The sequence below is a fragment of the Alligator sinensis genome, unplaced genomic scaffold (assembly GCF_000455745.1).
Source record: "Alligator sinensis unplaced genomic scaffold, ASM45574v1 scaffold996_1, whole genome shotgun sequence".
Taxonomy (NCBI): Eukaryota; Metazoa; Chordata; order Crocodylia; family Alligatoridae; genus Alligator; species Alligator sinensis.
The window spans coordinates 160,147-180,024 of NW_005842581.1; the positions used below are offsets into that span (position 1 = coordinate 160,147).

General features: G+C 41.5%; 2 protein-coding genes across 8 annotated transcripts in view; one reads left to right on the forward strand and one right to left on the reverse strand.

Annotated features, from left to right (window-relative positions):
* GART (phosphoribosylglycinamide formyltransferase, phosphoribosylglycinamide synthetase, phosphoribosylaminoimidazole synthetase) overlaps positions 1-15,938 on the forward strand; it is a 48,751-nt gene extending 32,813 nt beyond the window's left edge. For 3 of the 7 annotated variants that reach the window (XM_025214422.1, XM_025214420.1, XM_025214421.1), the window contains exons 14-22: positions 3,089-3,287; positions 5,557-5,805; positions 6,161-6,313; positions 7,521-7,724; positions 8,508-8,639; positions 9,259-9,389; positions 10,645-10,786; positions 14,286-14,464; positions 15,188-15,938. In XM_025214422.1, the coding sequence (XP_025070207.1) occupies positions 3,089-3,287; positions 5,557-5,805; positions 6,161-6,313; positions 7,521-7,724; positions 8,508-8,639; positions 9,259-9,389; positions 10,645-10,786; positions 14,286-14,464; positions 15,188-15,370 (1,572 nt within the window). In that variant the 3' untranslated portion in view covers positions 15,371-15,938. Of the gene's footprint in view, positions 1-3,088; positions 3,288-5,556; positions 5,806-6,160; positions 6,314-7,520; positions 7,725-8,507; positions 8,640-9,258; positions 9,390-10,644; positions 10,787-14,285; positions 14,465-15,187 lie in introns of those variants that run through there. The other 4 variants (XM_006032646.3, XR_003096046.1, XM_025214423.1 and 1 more) reach the window with 4 other exon arrangements.
* Positions 11,821-19,878, reverse strand: part of LOC102384374 (trifunctional purine biosynthetic protein adenosine-3-like) — a 53,856-nt gene continuing 45,798 nt past the window's right edge. Inside the window, exon 25 of the mRNA XM_025214418.1 lies at positions 11,821-12,018. Coding sequence (XP_025070203.1) covers positions 12,014-12,018 — 5 coding nt within the window. The 3' untranslated portion in view covers positions 11,821-12,013. The remainder of the gene's footprint in view (positions 12,019-19,878) is intronic.

Genomic DNA, 19,878 nt, shown 5'->3' on the forward strand with positions numbered 1-19,878 from the left:
TCACCATACCCACACACCCCAACCACACATCCCACACACCTCTACACCCCCCACCCTCCCCATACATGCACCCAACAGTCCTACAACCCACACCTCAACCACCCCCACCCTGCATACTTCCCACTCCCACACCTAGATCCACACTCCACACACACACCTCCCACACACCCCCACCTGCACCATACCCCCCAACCACTCACACAGCCTCCATATAGCCCCCTACCCCATCACACACAATATACAAACAACCTCCCACACACACCCAAGGGGTACTTCTTGGGAAAGTGGAGAGACTTCTGGTGGAAAGGTCAGGGGTTAGGGGGTGGGATTTCTAGTCACAAGATGGCAGCCAGGGGGCAGGGCACTGGTCAAGGGGTGGAACTACCCTTGCAGGCCTCAGCCCTTGATGCCTTCCCAAAACTTGTTAAGTGGCCCTCCAGCCAAAATAATTGCCCACCCCTGGGTTAGGGGAACAGCCAAGCGTCAATGTCATTATCTGCTTCTCTCTCACACCTGGCTTATCTCCTCACATGGCACTCTTCAAAGGATCTCCCAGCACCTTGGCCGAGAACTGTTGGATTACAGTGGTTGTTGGGTATTTGTGCACTGTGGGCCATTTGCCTTGTTCTCCTCTTTTCTCACCTCAAGACATTTGTGTACTCCCTAATCATAAAACAGAACAGTCCCCCTAATCAGATCAGAATTGTGGAGCAATGCTAATTTATTGGAGCTGAGGGTCTGACTCATAGTCTTGTATTTAACGTCCTTGTCCAAAACAGCAGAATAATAAAGATTTAATGCAGGGCAGCATGAACTGTGGTTCCCCCACTGCCATTCTGTTTTCCTGTTCAGAATCTAAAACAGTGGTTCTCAACCTTTTTGGACTTGAGGCACCCTTTCATAATTTTTGTGAATTGATTGACACCTAGTCTCAAAATCGAATCTATATATCACAGTTCTTACCTCCTTGCAGAGGGGCCAGGTAGTGGGAGTGGGGGATCATTCAAGCAGGGACAAGCCTGTGCCTGTGCTTATCTACTTAGTTTATCTGCTTATCTCTTCTCACACCTTGGTATCTTCCTGCATCCTGCAAAGGATCTGGTGGCACCCAGATCTCAACTGGCACCCTGGTTGAGAATCACTGCTCGAGAAGTTGCGCTCTTGCTAAAGAGGCTGATTCTGCTACCTGCATTCTCCAAATTCCTGTTAAGCCCATTGGGAGCTGCAGGTACACAAAGCAACATGACTGACTTATTCCAAATTTGAATGCTCTCCAAAAATTATACAGCAGTCCATTTTTATACATTTTATATAGAGGTATCAGCAATCGGAAAAATGAAGGTAGGCAGTAGTAAAATGAAAAGGTTATACTGAGGTGAACTTTAGCTCTTAGATTCTCTCCACTTTAAAGTGACACCAAAATCTACTTTGCAGCTTAATCAGAAGCCATGTTTTGCACACTCTACCTCCATTATGCAACTACGTAATCTTAACCCTTGTTCCCCTTTTCCAGTGATTAAAGTAGATTGAAGGAAGAAGGAAAGCTCTTGCTAAGACAGAGCTGTGTGGGAGTACTTTGTAGCTAAGCCAGAAATAGGAAATGAATGCCCCTCTGCTGTTAGAAAAGGAAAGGAGGCTGCTTGTCTTACCTCTTCATTTGATCTTCTTACTCTTGTTATATCCCCTGGTGCACGTTATCCCCCATATCCTGCAAAATCTGCAATCAGGAGCCCTTTCTTATTCTGTGTTTGTTGAAGTGGCTATCATGGAGGGAGGAGGGCAGTTCTGACTAGGCCTTTTTAACACATGATCCTGTTTAATCAATCTAACTTTGAATTTAGTCCATCACTTATTTTCTTTAGGAAATAGGGGAAAGTTTTCTCAGACTTGTGGTTCTTGAGAATCAAAATGTTGTGAAGACCCTGCTAGTTCCACTGACTTCCATCTGGTTTACTAAAACCTACCCACATCACTGGGAAACATCATGAGCATGGATTTTAGATTTCCATTGCCAAAATGTTACAAGGCTGCAAGTATTTAATAATTCCTAGCATCAGGCTCAGTGTTGCTATCTCTGCCATTTTATTGTAAATTTCATGGTATTGGATGCTTTAAGTAACAGTGTAACTCCTGGAAGTGGGCGATTTACAAGAGAATCTTGGCTTTTATTTAACAAAATATCTAGTCTTTATGAGTCAGTCAGCGTGACCACAGTAACGTTAACTGTCTTCTTTTTTAAAATGTTTATTTCTCTAAAATCTCGATTATCTTAAAAAAAAAAACCTCATTATTTTCAGGGCCCAATTCATGATTTCCTTAATTTTTGGAGTTGACAGTATTGCAATATTGACAATCTGCAATATCCAGATTCTTGACTATTATTTAGGCACCAAATTTTAACCACAAAAATTCAGTAATTTGGATGTTTATCAGTTTTCCTGAATTTCTTCCCCTGCAATATGGGGATAATTATATTTTGCATCCTCATTGAGATGTTGTGACACTTAACTTATCCATTGGCAAAGCACTATGAAATCCCTTGAAAGGTGCTAAAAATGTGAAGGGTACTATTTTTAAAGTGAATCTTAGTGTCATCTACAGTATCTTCATTCTCAGTCCCTAAAAGGTTTCTGTCATTTTCTTAGTGTGTTGCCCCCGCTCAACCTAGTGAAGCCTATTGGTCCTTAAAATCCTTATTGGAAAGCTGATTGGTCATATCCTCATTTTATTTGCTAAATTGCAGTTTTGACAACTGAACAATTCTTTTCTATTATTACTTTATCATGTAAGGAACTGTCATAGCCACAGGCATGTTAGACTACTGTAAATGGGAGGGGAAATATTCATAGACTCTGTGTTAACATGTGACTCGTATAATAAAAAATGTGAGATTCCTATGTCCTGTCTCATGTCAGTGAGAGCTAGGAGAGCATACACTCTCATTTGAAAGGAATTAGCTATTTTTTATGGTTTTCAGAAAGTGTCCATATGAACATGAAGACTTTTGTTGCCTTCCTTTGCAGTATCTTGGTGCTTGTGCTTAATTTCTGGAATCTCATAAACTGGTTCTCTCACTCCATTGCTGCAGATTGCACAGGTGTGTAAGAAACATGACACCATCGGTCAGGACTTGGTTGCCATGTGTGTCAATGACATCCTGGCTCAGGGAGCAGAGCCCCTCTTCTTCCTCGACTATTTTGCCTGTGGTAAACTTGACGTTGAAGTGGCTCAAGCTGTCATAGCAGGAATAGCTGAGGCTTGTAAAAAGGCAGGATGCGCTCTCTTAGGTAGGAGCACTCCCTTCCTTTGCAGGAATTTGAATATCAGTTCGCTGCTCATTTTCAAAACTGATGCTCAATGTGTTGTGTTCATTGTCTTGAAAGGTCTTGTACGTAAAGAAAAAGATTACTTGCTTTTGTTTTACTAAAAGAGGCTCTACCTACCTTCTTGGCAGATGGTATTTGATTACAAATACTATCAAGAGCTCAGTAATCTACTTTTAATAATTTTCTTTTAATTTCACTGTATAAAAATGAAAACTGCATAACATCCTTATGTGCCAAGAGTATATGGATTTGAATTCTTCTTATGTTCTTGATCTCTTTCACATGTTTTGGAGTGGTGGGGATGGGGAGGGCAGAGGATGACATTTTATTCTGGTTTAGTTTGGGATGCCCAGGTTTTTAGAAAATCAATTTAATCCAAGTGTGGCAGGGCACTGTTTGTGCCTGCCACTTTAAGGGCCCAGCCAAGCAGCCAGCAGGTGTTTGATTGCAGCAGCTATTTAAGATCCCTGGCTGCCTATATAAATAGATCAGTTCACTGCTGGCAGGCAGGCAGTAACATTGCTTGGCTGCAAGGCTGCTTGGAACATCCTGGAGGTAAGGGAGGAGCTGTAGGGGATGGCTAGGAGGCTCTTGGTCCCGGGCATGACCTAAAACTGCACCCTGCCAGAAGTGGGTGGCCTGGTGGGGCTCTGTGGCGCAGGAGTCCTCAGGAAATGCCAGGCCAGTTACCACCATGGTGAAAGGCGGGTCGGGGCGCCTTAACCCCAGCTCCCACAACTGGGTGGGTTACCCACTAGTAGGGACCAGATGGCGGACCCAGGAGAAAGAGTGGGGCTAGAGGCTCAGAGGCCTGATGTAGAGTGCCCTTGACTGGTCAATGCCGGGGCCAGGGCCAGAACAGTTAAAAGGGGCAGGGGCCCATCACAAGGGATGCCCAGAGCTTAGGGCCTGGGGTTCTGACTGGCCTTGGAGGCGAGGCCAGGACCTGTGTGGCCAAAGGTCCTGGGGGGACCATGCCCGAGAGCGGAAATAGTTTCAGGGAGCTAGGGAGCCTGAATGAAGGCAGGGTAGGCTGCCCGACTGGAGGGATCTTAGAGGGGTCCTGATTGGAGGATTCTGGGGCGCAGTGTGGGGGCTGGTGAGATTAACTTCTGTGGATGCTATCTGTGAGGCTTGGGCTGCAGTGTAGGGGAGGAACGGAGCTGCAGATAGCGCCCCCTGGCATCGGAGCAAGAAATGGGCAGCCTCCCGCCTAATTAAAATAATTAATTAATTAACAACAAGGCATGGCAGGCGAGAAGGCAGGGGGTTGGCCCAGAACAGGTGGGTAGGGCATTGGTAGATCAGTCCTGAGAAGGCCCCCTGTTACACCAAGATATTAAGATCTAAATGTAATCATTTTCCTACTTTAACTTCATAACATACTAGATGATATATTTTATTAACAAATAATGAATGCATTCTATTTTTAATGTTTAAACATTTAATAAAAGTATTACATTGGTTCACTTTAATCTTGTGACTGTTTTACAATATAACGTTTAAAAGTCACTCAACTCAAATTCTCTGTAACAAAATAAAACAAACCAAAACATCAAAAAACACCCCCACCATCTTTTAATTTAAAAAAATGCTCTATATAAATCTGTACTTCAGAAAAGTAGTTGCATATAGGCTTATGTTCTAATACAGAGAAATCACAGAATTGTTTCCACCCTTAGTTCTTTTTCATGGACCTTGAAAAGTAATTATCTTTCTCCTACAGCTGAAAAGTTAATTATGATGTTTCAGTGCAAACTTATTTGCATAAGACTTTGGGATAGTCTTTTTTACTGGTGTGAACAAGGAGCAGACAGATAAAAAAATCCTTGCATTCAAATCCACACAGAAACACCCTGAAGGAAAAATCAGGGGCAAAATTAGGTGTATAGTGCTTGCAGTTAACCAGGGGTAGCCATTTTGCAGATACACTACTCTACTACCCTCACCTCTGCCACCTAGTGGCCAGACATACCTACTGCATGCAACTACTGTCTTTTGTTGCACTTCTGTCCATTGCAGACTGCAGCATAACTTATCGGTATGCTGCAGTATACCAATAAGCATATTGTTATAAGCAAGTTCTATAACATGTGTTGTTGGTTTTTTTTGTGTTTTCAGCTTTGATGTCTCATTTTAAAATGTGTTTATTTTCACCAGGTTGGAAACATTTCGATTAATAATCACAATGTCTTTCCTACCCTTTTTTTCCCTTTCTTGTTCCCCACAGGGGGTGAGACTGCTGAAATGCCTGGGATGTATTTGCCTGGAGAGTACGATCTTGCTGGCTTTGCAGTGGGTGCAGTGGAACGAAGACAGATGCTCCCTCAGCTGGAGAGAATTGCTGATGGGGATGCAGTCATTGGAATAGCTTCCTCTGGGGTTCACAGCAATGGGTTTAGCCTTGTCAGGAAGATTGTAGAAAAGTCATCTTTAGATTTCTCCTCTCCAGTCAGTGGCTCTGGTGACCAGACTTTAGGTAGTGTCTTTACTTTAAATAGCTCTTCTCCATATCTATCAGTGTCATAAATAGTTTCCAAACATAGCTTTTTCAAGGAATTTTTTAATGGCTTTACTACTACATGCATATGCCCTTCTCTGCCTTCTTCCTTTAAATAACTGCTGAAACAATTAAGGCTGAGGAGCAGATGAGTCAATACAGTAGTGTGTTCTGTTCTACAAGAGGAAGATAATGTGTTTTTTCTTTTCTCTTCAGTGTACTCTAATACAATTGTTGTCCATCTGTGTCCAGTAAAGGAATGTTTTACATCTTCCTTAATTTCTTTAAATTAACACTGCTGTAATCTCTCTTTTTTCTTCTTTTATATCTGAAGGAGAACTACTGTTAACCCCAACTAAGATCTACAGTAAGACACTGTTGCCCGTCCTTCGTTCAGAGCACGTTAAGGCCTATGCCCACATAACTGGAGGGGGTTTGCTGGAAAACATCCCTCGAATCCTCCCAGCCTCTTTTGGTGTTGTTTTAGGTAAGAAATATAAGGACAGTATATAAATCTAATAAATAGATTTAAATCAATATGGAAGTCTCTTGGCATGCTACAAAAGGTAGTGACTTGCTGACTTAAGCCTGTGTCCTCCTATTTAAAATACGGTTTATCTTTTCTAATTAGATCTTTATGAGTTTCTTCTTCCAAGTACTTTGTAGCCTTAAGATTGCAGTCTTTCCTCCCTTAAACTTGCTTCCCTTGGTCATGTTTTGGATAGGATTTATTTGTCTAAGGAACCCCTATCAAATAAGAAAAAATAATTTAAAGACAACCCAAAGGTGATTAGCTACCATTTTGTGACACACAAGATCAGCAGATCCTGAGCAAAAATATATGAGGTATTTGATTTGCTATATAATGCAGTTAGCAGCTCACAAGCAGAGAGTATGGACCAAATACTTTTGGTGCCTTTTAGACTTCTGGTGCTAGTTCTAACTCCTCACATCTCAAAGTGTTTTACATTTGTTAATTAATCTTCGCAACCACCTCATTGGCAGGTTTGAAAAAATCTAGGCACAGAAAGGCTAAGTGACCTGCACAGGACCTCACAAGCCAGAATCCCATTTTACTTTGAAAAACTCCCATTTGGACACAGTCATATCACTGCAGTTTTTTGGCAGTTGCATGCAGTTTGGACAGTTAAGTTCCCTGTGCAGATTGTTGGTGTCCAAACAGCTGCTGTGCCTGTGCAAGTAGGCTGTGCTCTGGCTCCATATGCATGTTCTGAGCACAGCCCCACAAAGTTCAAGAGGAGGAGAAGGACTTGTACAGCAGCACAGATCTGTTTGCTTCAGATGGGGGCAGGGGTGTTACCTTTCAAATTCAAAAGTGCCCATCTCTCACTTCATGTGTTCTCTACATCCGAGCTGTCATTCTTCTAAAACAGGATGTTTCAGAAGCAAAAACAGCTTCTGAAGTACCTAGAGAGCCTATACTTAATTACTAGGTCTGGGTTGCAGCTAAGTAACATAATTTCTTTCCTTCATTCCATGGGCTGAACTACATTTCTTAACACTCCTAGTCCCTGTTGACTGAGACACATGAACTAGACTTTAATCCTGCTTTTGTGCCTGGCAGCAAAAATTAGTGGGCCTTACATTGAACTAACCATTCTGCATCTATGCTAAATAATTTCTACATTTGTTTTAATTTTTTTAAAGCAAATTACAGTTTCAACTATTTTCAGATGCTCGTAGCTGGAAGATGCCTGAAATTTTTTCCTGGCTTCATAATGAGGGGAATCTTTCAGAAGAAGAGATGGCTCGAACATTTAACTGCGGCATTGGTGCCATCTTGGTGGTACAGAAGGAGATGGTTCAGCAAATTTTAAAAGATGTACAGAGACATGAGGAAGCCTGGGTGATTGGAAGAGTTGTCTCTGTATGCACAGGTTATGGGGGTTTCATTTACCTAAAACCTATGGAGCTCAGTTCCCTCGTATATACCTCCCAGTATAAATTGGTGCGACTTTACTGAGCTTACCAGAAGATACTACACAGCATTTGCTATACTGACATGCTGAAAGAATAATTTCAAAGGCTGTGTCCAGACAAGCATGGACATGCAGTATCTGTAGCACCACACATCGCACATGCAGGCATTCCCCGCATTGCTACCTTGCAGCACAGGGGATTTTTTTTGTCCCCGGTGGATCTTGGGGTCAAAAAAACCTACACCCCCCAAAAAACAGACCAGCGCACATGGCAGCAGTGCATGCTGCCCAAGACCAGAGCCTGGCCTACTGGAGCCACACTCTGGCTGCCAGCCAGGCTCCCAGCTGCAGGAGTGCTGTGGCTGTATCTCCTCAAGGCCCCTAAGACCCAGGTAAAGCTGCTGGGCGCAGCACAGTTGCTGGCCCCAGCCTCTCCTACGCCACCCAGGGTAACCTGCTGTGTGCCAGAGCACGGGTGGCACAGGTGTTCCCTGGGGACAAGTAGCATCAGCACAAAGTGTGACACTGCTATTTGTCCCCTGGGAAACAAACGTCCATGCTCGTCTGGATGAGGCAAAAGACTCCAATTGCAGTGTATAGAAAATGTGCTTAGCAGTGTTTGATAAATGATCTTCAGAAGTTATAAGATGCTGCTACTCTAATTTTCAGAAGAACTGAATGCCTTTTAAGATCTACATACTTGTTTTATTTACATATAACATTTTTCTCTTTTGAATTAAGACTCTGCCTGTGTTAAGGTCAATCATCTGATGCAGGCCCTACAAGCAAACAGGTCATTGTCTTTGCACAGCCATATCCAAGGCAAAATGCAAACAAACAAAGTGAAGGTTGCTGTCCTCATCTCTGGAACAGGTGAGATCTTTGCATTCCACACTAGAAGACAGACAGCTGCTGAAGAAGGCAAATGGGCCTGATCCAAAACCCTTTGGAGTTCCTGCTAGTCTTTCCATGGACTTGAGCGGGCATGCCATCAAGCAGGGAAGATGGGTTTTGGCTTACGCCATTCTGAATCGGCTACAGTGTGATTTTATGCTGCCAACTGGTTGTGAAGTGCACCTCTGTTGCTTCTGTCTGCCCACTTTTGTAAGTCATCAGCTTCAGATGATCAGTCACCACTCTGCATCATCACAGGGACTGCAACATTATCTTGTCAAACAGAGACCAACATTTCCTTCTTTATTCTGTAGACATGACAGGAAGACCTACAGTTTATAACCATTCTCAATCATAAGAAATGCGCTAATGTTCATACACCTCCACAGAGTGTGTTTTATGCAAATGCATCATTTCATGGCTTATCAAACCCTTCCAATCCAGTACTTGCTAAGTCAGTAGGGGTCTTTTCACTGAGCTTCCCAGGGCTTTAGATTAGGCCCCACCTGCACCTACTCATTATTAAACCTTGGCAAAATGTCATATGTATTCATTCTCCAGAAATGCAGAGTCTGCATTATTTATTCTTGTTTTTTAGGTACAAACCTTGAAGCCCTGATAACCAGCACAAAGAAGCCCACCAGCTATGCACAGATAGTCCTTGTTATTTCAAACAAAGCAGGGGTGGAAGGGCTGAGAAAAGCTGAAAGAGCTGGTATTCCTACAAAAGTAAGCAGCTTTTCACCTTTTTTATTTGATTTTACTCATTCTTACAGCAGTAGAGGAAAATAAAATTTATAGGGCAGAAGCCTGGCTTGAACACAGGATGGAAAGCCAGGAATGTCAGAGTTCTACTACTGGCTCTGCACTGGGAGAGGACTCTGCCATTGGGCAAATGATTTGTCTTTTTCTGTGTCCATTCTCTCTTTGTATAAAATGGAGATGACAATATTTCCCCATCTTCTGTTTCAGAGGAGTTAGTTGTATTAGTTACAGTAGATATCAAGAAGCACCTGCCATAGTAATAGCTGCAAAACATTTAAAATGTTAAACTCTTCACCATACACACAACTTCTAAAAACCTTCATCTTGTGAGCTGAAAGTTTCCATGGTTCACCTTTCCTGTAATTATTATTTTCTTTAGTTTGAACCAAGGCCTTTCTGATGTTTCTAAGATCAGTGCTGCTGAGAAAAATACATTATCTTTCACAGACTATCAAAAATGGCTGCAATTTAATATTTAGTATGGAGATAGTTCTTTTAAGTTAGTGAATGTGTTTGGTTTGCAAAAAATATATGTTTAACATAAATTATGAACAATTAAAATGTATGTACTGAGCAGGCTCTGTATGTTATTTTCCTGAAGTTTACAGAGGCTAGATCAAGTGCAACAGAGATGATGGAGTTTCAGCAAGGGGCACTGTTCAGGCCCCAGGTATTAATTCAAAGCCAAACTGCATTCCCTCCTCTGTCTCGGGTCCCCATTCTCTGTTGATTTCCACTGTCCAGTCACGTGCACCAGTGCAATGCAGATATAAAATGCTCCTGGGTTTTTTTTACCATTGCTTTTCACTGATATGAATGACTGTATATGATAGAGCAATGGAGAATCAGGCCCAGTGCAGATTTGGCCATTATCTTTAATGGAAGCAGTATCTAACCCTTCAAGATAGGGTAATCACGATTGTGATTTTGGATGATGGTAAAATATAATGGCCTCAACTAAAACTGGGACTCCATTGTACGGGTCCAGTACATGTAAATAGTAACAGACAATTCAGTCATGAGGAGCAAACTAGATGATGCAAAATAGATGAAAAGTCTTGCTGATGGTGATGCAGTCACTGTAACTTCTATACATTTCTAAAGTGCCCATCCTTGTAGAACCCAAGTTAGCCAGACTTTGTGTTTGACCAGAATGCAGAGTTTAATTGTTTGACGGTAAAGTGAATTCATGTCTGTGTTTCACTCTTAACTATTGCAGGTCATTGACCATAAACTGTATTCAAGTCGCACAGAATTTGATAATGCAGTTGATAAAGTTCTTGAAGAATTTTCAGTTGAACTGATCTGTCTTGCAGGATTTATGCGAATTTTATCTGGTCCTTTTGTCAAAAAGTGGGACGGTAGGCATGTTATTTTAATATACACTTACAAATGCAACAAAACATTAGAAATGTGACCAGCATTGAATTTAGCAAGTCAAAAGCAAATAGATGTTGGTCAGTTCATGTAAATCTAAGTACATTGTTAGCTATTTGTTATATTTTTAAAAGGTTACAACACTGCTGGAGGTTTGAAGGGAGAATCTCTCTCCCCAAAATATATGTAACTTGAGTAGCTTATTTGTGGAGGAGGTGGCTGGGGGCTGAGAAACTTCTGAATGCCTTAATGGTACTTCAGTTAATGACAGCAGTAATAGTTGTATTCCATTAGCTAGACAACTAGACATTTGGTTAAGAAAGTGAAGATATATAAAGGGATTTGCTCAAAGCTTGAAGCTGCAGCATTTATTGAAATAGCTTAAATTGCAAGGCCATCCAATAAATGCTCTAGTCTTTAATAATTGTAATAAGATCTGAAAGCACATACTTTGTGCCCTGGATACCAAAATGATTTGAGCCCATGTCTGAGCTCTCCAACCAAATGATACTGGGGAGGGACATGCTTTATCCATGGATTGGCTTCATGATAATGTCTTCCCCCCAGGCCAGCATAGCACCATGACTTCCCTTAGCCTCACCTCTTCCCAAACCCAGGCCCAAGTTTGAAGTAAGACACTCCTACAACTGACTTCTACCATAATGGCATCTCCTTGCAAATCAAGTCAGGCAGCATGCGCGTGTTACAAAAAAGTCTATTTTAAACAAGGCAGCTACCTGTGTGCTGGTCTTCAAACTCACACTTCCATTGGTCCCATTGTACCAGTCAGCCACTCTCTGGGACATACTCTTCAGCCTTAGCTGCAGGCACTACAAGAAAAGCTAAAAAGGAAAAGTTAGAGTAGGACCAAGATAACCCTGGGTTTGTCAAGAAGCCAGGGTTTTCTCACCTCTCATAGATGCATGAGAGAAGGGGGAGGAGCTAGCACCTTTCCCGAGTTAATCTTTGCATTTTGACTTTGCATTTTGGGTTTCTGTATGGTAGGGGTGGAGTGGATAACCCGTTTCTGTGCAGGGGGTATTAGAGAGAAATCCCTCTCACACTGAAATTACCTGGCAAAAAAACCCAAGTCCATTTCTGTTGATTCAAGAAGCAAAGTGCTCTGTGCTGTTTCTGTTTTCTCTGAATGTCCGCTGGACTTCATCCACAGTTCTGTGTATTAATAAGCCTTCATATTTACATGCTGCATTTTAATCTGAAAGATTCAGAAGCATCTGTGTCAGTCTTAATGCAGACTGAGCAATGTGCGCTGCAGTCATCAACAAAAATTTGACCCTGGTCAGTGTGTGGCACATAAGAACAGATTAATCTAAGCTGGTATTTTTGCCCAAACCCAGCCTGCTTACACTGTTTCTGCTGCTTCTGATGTCCTCAGTGCTTTTATCTCCTCCTTTGGTAGCACTAGTATTTTGGAGCAATAAGCCCTGGAGTTTATTCACATACACTAATTGCGCCCTGTGTGTTTGTTTCAGACCAGCTAGGACGATCAGAGTTTCTTGCTCCCCAGCACACTGTCTGAATGTGCGCCCAGGAGCATATAATTCCAGAGCAATTAGCTCTGGAGTTGATTCATGTGCAGCACGTAGAGTCTAGCTGAAGCACCCTTAGCTGGTATGGGACCCCAGGGTCAGCCTGCCAGCCTGGGGCCCAGCCTCAGTGTGCTGTGGAGGGACTCGCTGGGCCATGAAGGTTTAATGCAGGGCTAGTGAACAGACAGCCCTAATACTGAAGTACCCCCATGCCCTGGCCAGCTGGGTCAGCATCTACATGTGCACTGTTGCACAAAAACACTCTGCAGCAGGGTAGGGCTTGTAAATATACGTCCTACCTTGCAATGGAGTTTATTAGTGTTGTGTGCCATAATAGAGGTGCGCGTCTAGACACTGCAGTTTATTGTGCAGTTTATTAGTCAACTGCAATTAGTAAACATCTCCTGTAGAGCAGCCACAGAGGAGGAGATGGAGAGTAGAATTCAGTGTGAAACTCTCCTGTTTCATTTAGGGCCTTGGAATGTTGACCATGAATCCTATCAGAAAGGATGAGTAAAGAGCAGCTTTCTGTAATGCAGCCTCAGAGGAAATAAGGGGATGCAGGCACAAGTGACATGTCCTTTTCAGTGTATTGTTTTTGGTGTTTTGTTTACTCAAGGAAGAAGTAGTGTGTTGCTGGTGTAGTGATACTGAAGAAAAGCCTTATTTGAACAAAGCAGACTAGAGATGTTATTGATTTTTATGCCATAAATCTCTACCACACTCCATTTTTCGTTTTCGCATTCAGCTTTTGTTTTTGCATTTGTGAATTTTGGGGTTTTTTGCTTATCCTTTACCATTCTTGCACATTTTAATTGGTGTGCTGCTACACCAACATGAGTTAGCCCAGAATCTTGCTGCATGGCAGTCAGTGTAGCACACAAGTTACACTGAAGTAGCATAGCATGTAATGCTGCATACAGTCACTATAAGATGCTCAGTGGTCATAAATGGTCTAAAAGGCTGTTATGTTTTCCTTTTGTCCAAAGAAGAATTTTTAAGTCTGCTCTAAATTGGGTGGTAGATCTCCTGCTGCCATAAATGGCCATGACTCCCTTGACTTCAGTCTGGGCCAAGATTTCCTGGGCAATTTATCACAGGCAGAGTATTCACTTATTAGTGATGGGGAGGAAGATTTTTAAGGACCAAGGAAAGCCTGAGGGTCTAATGTGTATGCAAGCATATGATTGCCCCTTTAAATTTTGGCTTGTACCCTAGGCTAGCCAGGGTGTGGAATGATTAGAGAGCATGTGCTCCTGGGTGCAGGAAAAAGGGGGAGATCCAAATCTGCTTAGTGTACTAGCCTGGTTCCAGCTGGCTGACCATAAGAAGGAACTTCCAGTTCATTTTTAAATAGGGGGGGGAAAGATGTGTGCATGTGGTTTGTGGAAGGGCAGAGGAGCACTCCAGTGTAGGCTACTTCTCTTCTGTTAAGCCAAAATAAGCCACAGTCATTGGGAGAAAAAGACTGGGAAGAATTCTCAGTCCTTTCATAGAAGTTCCTGTGAGGCTCACTGTATTAGAGGCAACTTTTCTAATGCACTCTGGCATAAGAGAGGAAGAAGAAAACAGGATGCTGGGAAAAGTGTGTGCTGAGAATTTAAGGCGCTGTAAATAAGCATCGCAGTGATTGTTGGGACAAGTGGGCTATAATTAGTTACTCATGTTGATTAGTTCCTAGCTTTGGTCAGTTAAAACAGTAAGGTAGAGAAATGAAGACTCCCAAGAACCTCTTGGGTTGGTTATCTTATTTGTTGTTAACGCTTGGTTTTTCATATATAAGCTTTTACATTTCAAATGTGAAGGACAGCAGTTTTTTCTTCCCTGTTGTTAAACCAATGTTGCATAGTGATAAGGCCTTTACTCGACAGTTAAGCCTGTGAAACTAGGGCTGAGAGCTTAAAAGTGATGCATTTCATTTCTGCTTTTCTAGGAAAAATACTGAATATCCACCCATCCTTACTACCTTCTTTTAAGGGAGCAAATGCCCATAAATTGGTATTAGAAGCTGGAGTCCGGGTCACTGGCTGTACTGTGCACTTTGTAGCCGTAAGTAGCTGTAGCTCAAAAGTATGCAGCCAACTAAGATCACTTCACCTTATGTCTTTTACTGTAAGTGTACAAATAATGGGGGTAAGATTTTAATTCTTTACAATATTATTGGTAACTGGAAGGAACAGGAAACTAACACTGAACTAGAATTGAGACTGTAGATACTAGGGTTTTTCCCTCCCCTAGCAGTTAGTGTTGTTGACAACACTAGTTTAGTTCCTCCAGATGCAGTAGAGGAGGACTAATTTAAGCAAGACCCTGGTGATCCCCAGAAACTGATGCATAGAGCAGCTAATTCTTGTAATTTTATCTCAGGTTGCTTGGTATTTAATGCTTTTTCTTGCAGCTCAAATGTGAACTGAATGATTTAAAACAACGTTTCTGGCCTTCCCACTTGCTCAAGCAAGCTCAGAAACTGGAGATCAGATTAATTCCAAACTTGGGAGTGTACCGTCTTCTTGGTATTTGTGCAGAATGCAAGCCTGCTATTTGATCTATATTTTTTTTTCCTTGTTTACTTAGCTGGGACATGGAAAACAACTTTCTCAGCTTTCTGTTGGAGACTATTCCAGACTCAGAAATACTGGATGTGTCTTCATCATAATCACCCTACTCTTCCCTCCCCTCAGTTCTCTGCACCAGTGTCTTTCTTCACTCCTCACATAATATTATACTGTCACAGGAAAAAATGATAAATTTTGTCCAAGGTAATGAGATCAAAGAACTTTCCTACTGCTGTGCTGCTTTCCATTGCATAATATGCTGTGGGTTTTCTTTTTCCAGGAGGAAGTTGATGCTGGGGCTATAATCTTCCAAGAGGCTGTTCCAGTGAAGGTTGGAGACACAGTGGAGACCTTATCAGAAAGAGTAAAAGAAGTTGAACACAGAGCCTTTCCTGCTGCCCTCCAACTTGTGGCCAGTGGGGCAGTGCAGGTCGGAGAAGCTGGCAGAGTCTGCTGGAAGTAGGAATAATGCAATTGAGAAGGCTCCTGGACACAACAATGGAAAACATGGAACAAGTCTACTAAAGGAACAAATCAAAATGGAGGACAAAACCTAACAAGCACATGATTGCTTTTATTCTGTTCATAAAGTGCGTAATAGTGTAGGATCTCCTAGGTCATGCCAGCAGGATTTCCACATCCTTTTTCAAGTGCCTAAAGATCTCAACAGAAGACACAAGGGGAAGCCAGAAATGGGGAAGGGGAGGGAGGTTCCCACTTGCTGGGGCTTGTAGCTGATAATGGGGACCATCATAACTTAATTATCAATGCTTTTTCTGCCAATTTTCATATCAGTTCACCTGACTCTGTTAGTCCCATTTATCAGGAATGTGCAAAAAGTAAAAGAATCCAAGAGAGCTAAGCACCTCAGAGGTGCTTCAGAAAAGGATCATATAAATTAAAGCCTGTTAGTCAACAGATTTTTGGCAGTCTTAGTTCTTCTGTCAGATTTGTTAATTTGTGCTGTCAGAAGTGTTTCAGAATAAACCACTGGAGCCAGTAAACTAAAGGGTAGTACCCAAGTTGATGATGGAGAGAGGTTACAAAACAAAACAAAAAATCCTAGCCAGAGAAGACAATGCTTAAAGAGACTATAGTAAAAGATTTCTCTACTGCAACATGGATTTTTTAGGCTGAATTATTCTAACTAGACTGTAGATGATGGAGCTGCTATCTGGCAGATGTCACACAGCATCCTTAACATCCAGAGGGAATACAGATATGAAATGGGAATGCTAAGGGAAGCTTAGAGTCAAAGGGGTTTATTTACTTTGGGGTAGGATTAGATATGAAATGTTTTCCTGTGCTTGGTAATATTTATGTGAAATTCTTTAAATCTAATCTTTGCAGATCCACATGTTCTGACAAAATTATTTTCAGCTGAAATGTCCCCTAGTTATTCTCAGAAGCATTATTGGAGTTACTAGCACAGTTGAATTTTTACCTAAGCACCTCCCTTGTTTTTAATGTTTTGAGTATCAATGCAGGTGTTAGGAGCAATTTAATTTGCTCAAGTAAATCAACTTTTCCATAAACTTAGAAGCACCTTATTTCAATTGATCCTGTTTAAAAAAAGTAATTTAATCCCACTTAATTACATCAAAAGCTGGTTTTCACATTGTACTTTTGATATTTCTGTATTTCAACAGGTTTTACTTCTGTAATTTCAAATCCAATTTGAATAAAAGTTAGGAAAAAACCCCAAAAACTAATTGACATTATTTGAATCTTTTCTTGAGATTCTTCCCCCAAGGACTCGTCTTAAGGGTTATGGACCTTCTCGTCTCAGGGCACTTTGACATGTGCTCCAACGTGTTCTGAACACAACGTATCGGAGCAGCCTTGATTAAATCAAGTGTGGTTGAATGTTCTAATCGGAATGCAGCATGCTGGAGCCGTGTCTCGTATTCAGCATCCCCACATTTCAAAATGGCAGCAGGAACACTTTAACTAAAGCTTGTCAATAGCTTTAGTTAAAATAGCGCCCCTGCCGCTATTTTGAAACGCAAGACGCTGAATATGCAAGATGCTTGTGGGTATTTTAATTAGAGTGGCTCCTGCTAAAACACCCCTCCCACCCCAGAGCACATGTATAGGTGCCCTCAGTAACCAGATAATGTGATGAAGAAAGTTGCTGACTTTCTGTCGTATCATGATTGATCATCTGGGGATAGGAGTCATGCAAGCACATACATGAAACTGTCATGGGAAATTAAATAGGTATGTAAAGTACATACTTAAAGCATTTTTTCTTGCAAACACTAACAATTGCAGAAGGGCTTCCTTCCTTCACTTGAATGCAGTGGTCCCTTGGCAGTTGCAAAGCTAGACATGAAAGTTATCTAGCCTCTCCTATTCAAATTATAAATATCATCCAAATGTAAAGCCTTTCAACTAGAATGCAAGGGAAAACTCAAGATGGACTAGCTTGTGGAGCTCTAAACATGGACACACGTCACACACCTATATAGATTTAGTATATCACACCTGGACGCTTCTACAAATAAACTGTTAACAGCTAGAGACTGAATATATACAGGAAAGAATTTCACTCAATGTTATTTTAGCTAATCTTTAGTAATGTACCTAACCAATAGGGGGGAATGTTACCTTGAAAGGAAGCATGTCTATCAGTTAGGATGCTGCCCTGGGCTATGTCTTTGTTCTGGCACACATTTCCTTGGGCAAGACACTTCAGGACAGAATTAAAAGGTACTTTGCTGCCTACAGGCAAATAACTTCAAAAGAGTTACATTACCCAACTTGCTGGGCCAGGTTCAAAAATCCATCAGGCACCTACATAAATTTGTAAGTCTGGCTCTTAGCATGTGGCCCTCAGTTGCTAGTCAATAAATAAGTATAGCCTACTGTGAAGCAGTGTTAAGGAAAAGTATTAAAGATCAGAGGTTTTTTTAAGGTACCAGGTGTCACTGTTAAAGCAGCCCGAGAAGCTTTTACTAGTACAACAAAAGCCATCTTTAATATTTTATTTGTTCACTGTTAAAATATTGAAAGAATAATGTACAATTCAAAACAGCATACAGAAGAACAGTACTATACATCTAAATACAACAGCAGCAGAAATTATGTCTGTTTATTCTATGTATACCAGAAGACAGTATTTGTGATAACACAGGGATAAAGAAAAAACACAAGCTTTTTCCTGCAATCACTACACCATTAAAAAAATGCCATCTTTTGCTCAAAGGAGTCAGTATACTTCTTGAGTAGACAATAGTTAACAATAAGGAATAGGGGTGTAGGCTGTAGTCATGTTGGTCCAAGGAGATAGGCAGACAAGATTATTTGGGTGAATCTGATATCTTTTATTAAACCAACTTTAATAGTTGGAAAAAAAAAGATTTAGTACACTTTTGGGTTTAAAAGCCCTCCGTCAGGTTGAGGAATCGTCTGCAGTTGGTGTGTGCTCTTCCTGGATGGAATGAATAGTAAGGAAGCCAAATGCTGGGCTGGTGTGCATGCAAGATGGGCAGTAAGTGAAGATGTAAATTGGAGTCAGTGGGTGAGAGACAGGCTGGGGGAGAGAAAAGGGTAATGAATGTAGCAGTTAAATAGTGGAGAGGTACCTAGGGAGTCGGATGTCAGGCAGGTTATATAACGTGTCATAAATCCAATGTCAATATTTAGTCCATGATTTTTTGTATCCAGGAGGTTGATGACGTGAAATTCATAGGCTTGTCTCTGAGAAGTGCTCCCTTTTGAGGATTAGAACTGAGAGATTGGAGAGAGAGGGTTTTCTTGTGAGAAATGTGCCCCAAACAACAATTGTGCACCTGAATGAATGCACACCAGAAATCTATCAAAGACAAGAATACCCAATTAGTGGTGGGGGCACGTTTCACAAGAAAACCGCACTCTCTCCAATCTCTCAGTTCTAATCCTCAAAAGGGAACTTACAAAATACTTCTCAGAGACGAGCCTATGAACTTCACTTCATCAACCTGGATACAAAGTCATGGACTAAATATAGACATTGGATTTATGACATATTATATAACCTGCCTGACATCTGACTCCCCAGGTACTTCTCCACTATTTAACTGCTACATTCATCCCCCTTTTCTCTCTCCTCTCCCCAGCCTGTCTCACCCACTGACTCCTCAATTTACATCTTCACTGACTGCCCGTCTTGCATGCACACCAGCCTCTGCCCTCTTTACTATTCATTCCATCCAGGAAGAGCACACACCAAATGCACAGACTTCCTTAGCCTGACAAAGGGTTTTTAAACCCAAAACCTTGCTAAACATTGTTTTTCTAACTATTAAAAATTGATCTAATAAAAGATATCAGATTCACCCAAAGAACCTTGTCTGCCAATAAGGAATAGCGTTCTTTTTTCCTCCTCCAGTGAAGCATGTTATCCACAACACAAGCATGAATGCAAAATTACAGGAGGTGTAAAACTCTTTCACTCTAAAATTTATAATGAAGTTAATATGGCTTCTGAAATGATTTGCTGCAGCCAAGAACCTGACATACAGTATACCCCCTATTAGTACAGTACTTGTAATCAGGATCCAAAACAACATTCATCCATTGAACCCTACTAGGTGTTCATGTCCCTGAGCTAAATCAATCAGTGAACCCTACACTGGAAAGTTCAGTTCTTATTTCTTTTTCAATTTAGCTAATAATTTCTTGGCTGACTTCCCTCCCCACTGATTTATTTGCACATGATCTATTATTTTAGCAGACAAAGTAAGACTCACACTTGTTTTTTTTATAAAAGGCCTTTGCACATTTCACTGCCAAACTTGTTGCCGGGTGGCTATCTGAGAACATGGAGATTTTCTTTGCCATTGTAAGTCAACTAGGCTGCCTCCTATTTCTGTATTATCTGCTATTTCCTAGCAAGAAACCCAGGAAATGCATTTCCAGCTCTTCTTTGCTTCCTTACCAAGATCCAAAAGGTTTTCACAATGGATGCTGCACTATTTTTGGAAAGCT